Source organism: Loa loa, assembly GCF_000183805.2.
Source record: "Loa loa unplaced genomic scaffold supercont3.37, whole genome shotgun sequence".
Classification (NCBI taxonomy): Eukaryota; Metazoa; Nematoda; class Chromadorea; order Rhabditida; family Onchocercidae; genus Loa; species Loa loa.
In genome coordinates, this window is record NW_018108217.1 from 317,861 (window position 1) to 319,469 (window position 1,609).

At 36.8% G+C, this 1,609-nt stretch overlaps 1 protein-coding gene across 1 annotated transcript; it reads left to right on the forward strand.

Moving 5' to 3' along the window:
- Window positions 1-657: 657 nt before the first annotated feature.
- On the forward strand, window positions 658-1,609 carry LOAG_12290 (hypothetical protein; the record flags this gene model as incomplete). Its single annotated transcript, XM_003147803.1, has 3 exons — window positions 658-831; window positions 1,231-1,432; window positions 1,529-1,609. Coding segments are annotated over exons 1-3 (381 nt in total), but the record flags the coding sequence as incomplete, so codon positions are not given.

Below are 1,609 nucleotides of genomic sequence, written 5' to 3' on the forward strand. Positions count from 1 at the left end.
CCTTTCCAATATAATTACATTTCAATTCAAAAACGACGGATTTCTCTACTTATTGTTACTGATTTGATAACCACAAAATTATCCCTACTTTCAGTTATGTCGTTCTAGAAAATTTCGGTAAAAAAAAAAACCGAATTATCCAAAATCAAGATACTGATTCTAAAAGATGATGAGAATAATTTCAAATCAAAAATATGACCTGTAAAATATTTTTTGCAAATTATTGTTATGAATACAGTGATTAAACGAGTACGAAAGACCATGAAAAAGTTGATGTCATCGGGATTTGCAAAAACAGATTATTCTTTCCGCTGTTCGCCATCAAAAATAATACGATCTTCCAGGAGAGCAAATGAAACCAAGATTCAAATGAAGATAATTGGAAATCGTTTGTGAAAGGTTATGAGGAGCATAACTGAGATGAAAGTGAAATAAACTTTACCCGTGAAAGATATCGCAAATTTAAATGGAAAATAATCTGAGCAATATTATATGGGAGAAAGCAAAGACTTGTTGAGGATGCTATCAGCTAACCGGATAATCATTAACCGGATAACTATTGACTGCACGGGTGAGAAAAGGAAGATAATCTTTATAAAGCTAGGCAATTTCAACAAAGTGAATAGAATTGGAAGGTAAATTAACTGGAGATAGCAAGCACTTGCACAGCTCTATGGAACTGGCGAATGCACGGATAGGAGGTGAACCGTGAATTCATCTAGTGCCATTGAGTATGTGCCAGCAACGATCCACGTGTAATCCATCCATTCCTAGGTATTCCGTATTTAAAAGGACATCGGAGGAGGATACATCAAGTTTTTCCACGATTCTGTAATATCTACACAAATAAATCTAAATATGCTAGGAAAATTGACTGGTTAATTGAAAAATGAGAAAAGAAAATGTTGTGACCAGTGGGAAAAAAGAAATATAACATCGTGGATGATAACATCGATGGCCTCCTCCTTCTGGACTTTACAAACAATTTATAGTAACGGTCTGTTGCTCGTATGAGTCGTGTCAGTGTTCAACAAAATTGGTCACCAACCCATGGGTAAAATATACTTTGAAGGTAGTCATTTGAACAGTCATCCCGGATTAACCAATTTTTCAGCAATGTTTGGTAGACTGATGCTTCCATCAGGATCCGTGAAGCAGGACGAGAATGTGTAACTTAGTAAATAATCCTGTCACCTTCCTCTAAGCAGATACTACTACCACTACCACTAGCATCACAGTTCTGCCCTCCTTCTCATCCTCCTCCTCCTCCTCCTCCTCCTCCTTCCCCACCTTCAATCCCTCCCTGTCACTGTTGTTATTGGGAACAATACACCATCAGCACCATCACGGGTTTCACAGCAGCACCATCCACCTCGTCAGGACAGCAACATCGATAGTGAGTGACAGGAGGACAATATCAACTATAACTATTGTGAGTGACTGAACAAGCAATCTATTTACCCAACCGATCAACCGACTGAGCGTCCTGTTTCACCACCATCAGGAGGCATCATTGACTCGGAGGCATGATGCATATATATATATATATATATATTATATATATATATATATATATATATATATATATATATATATATATACTATATAT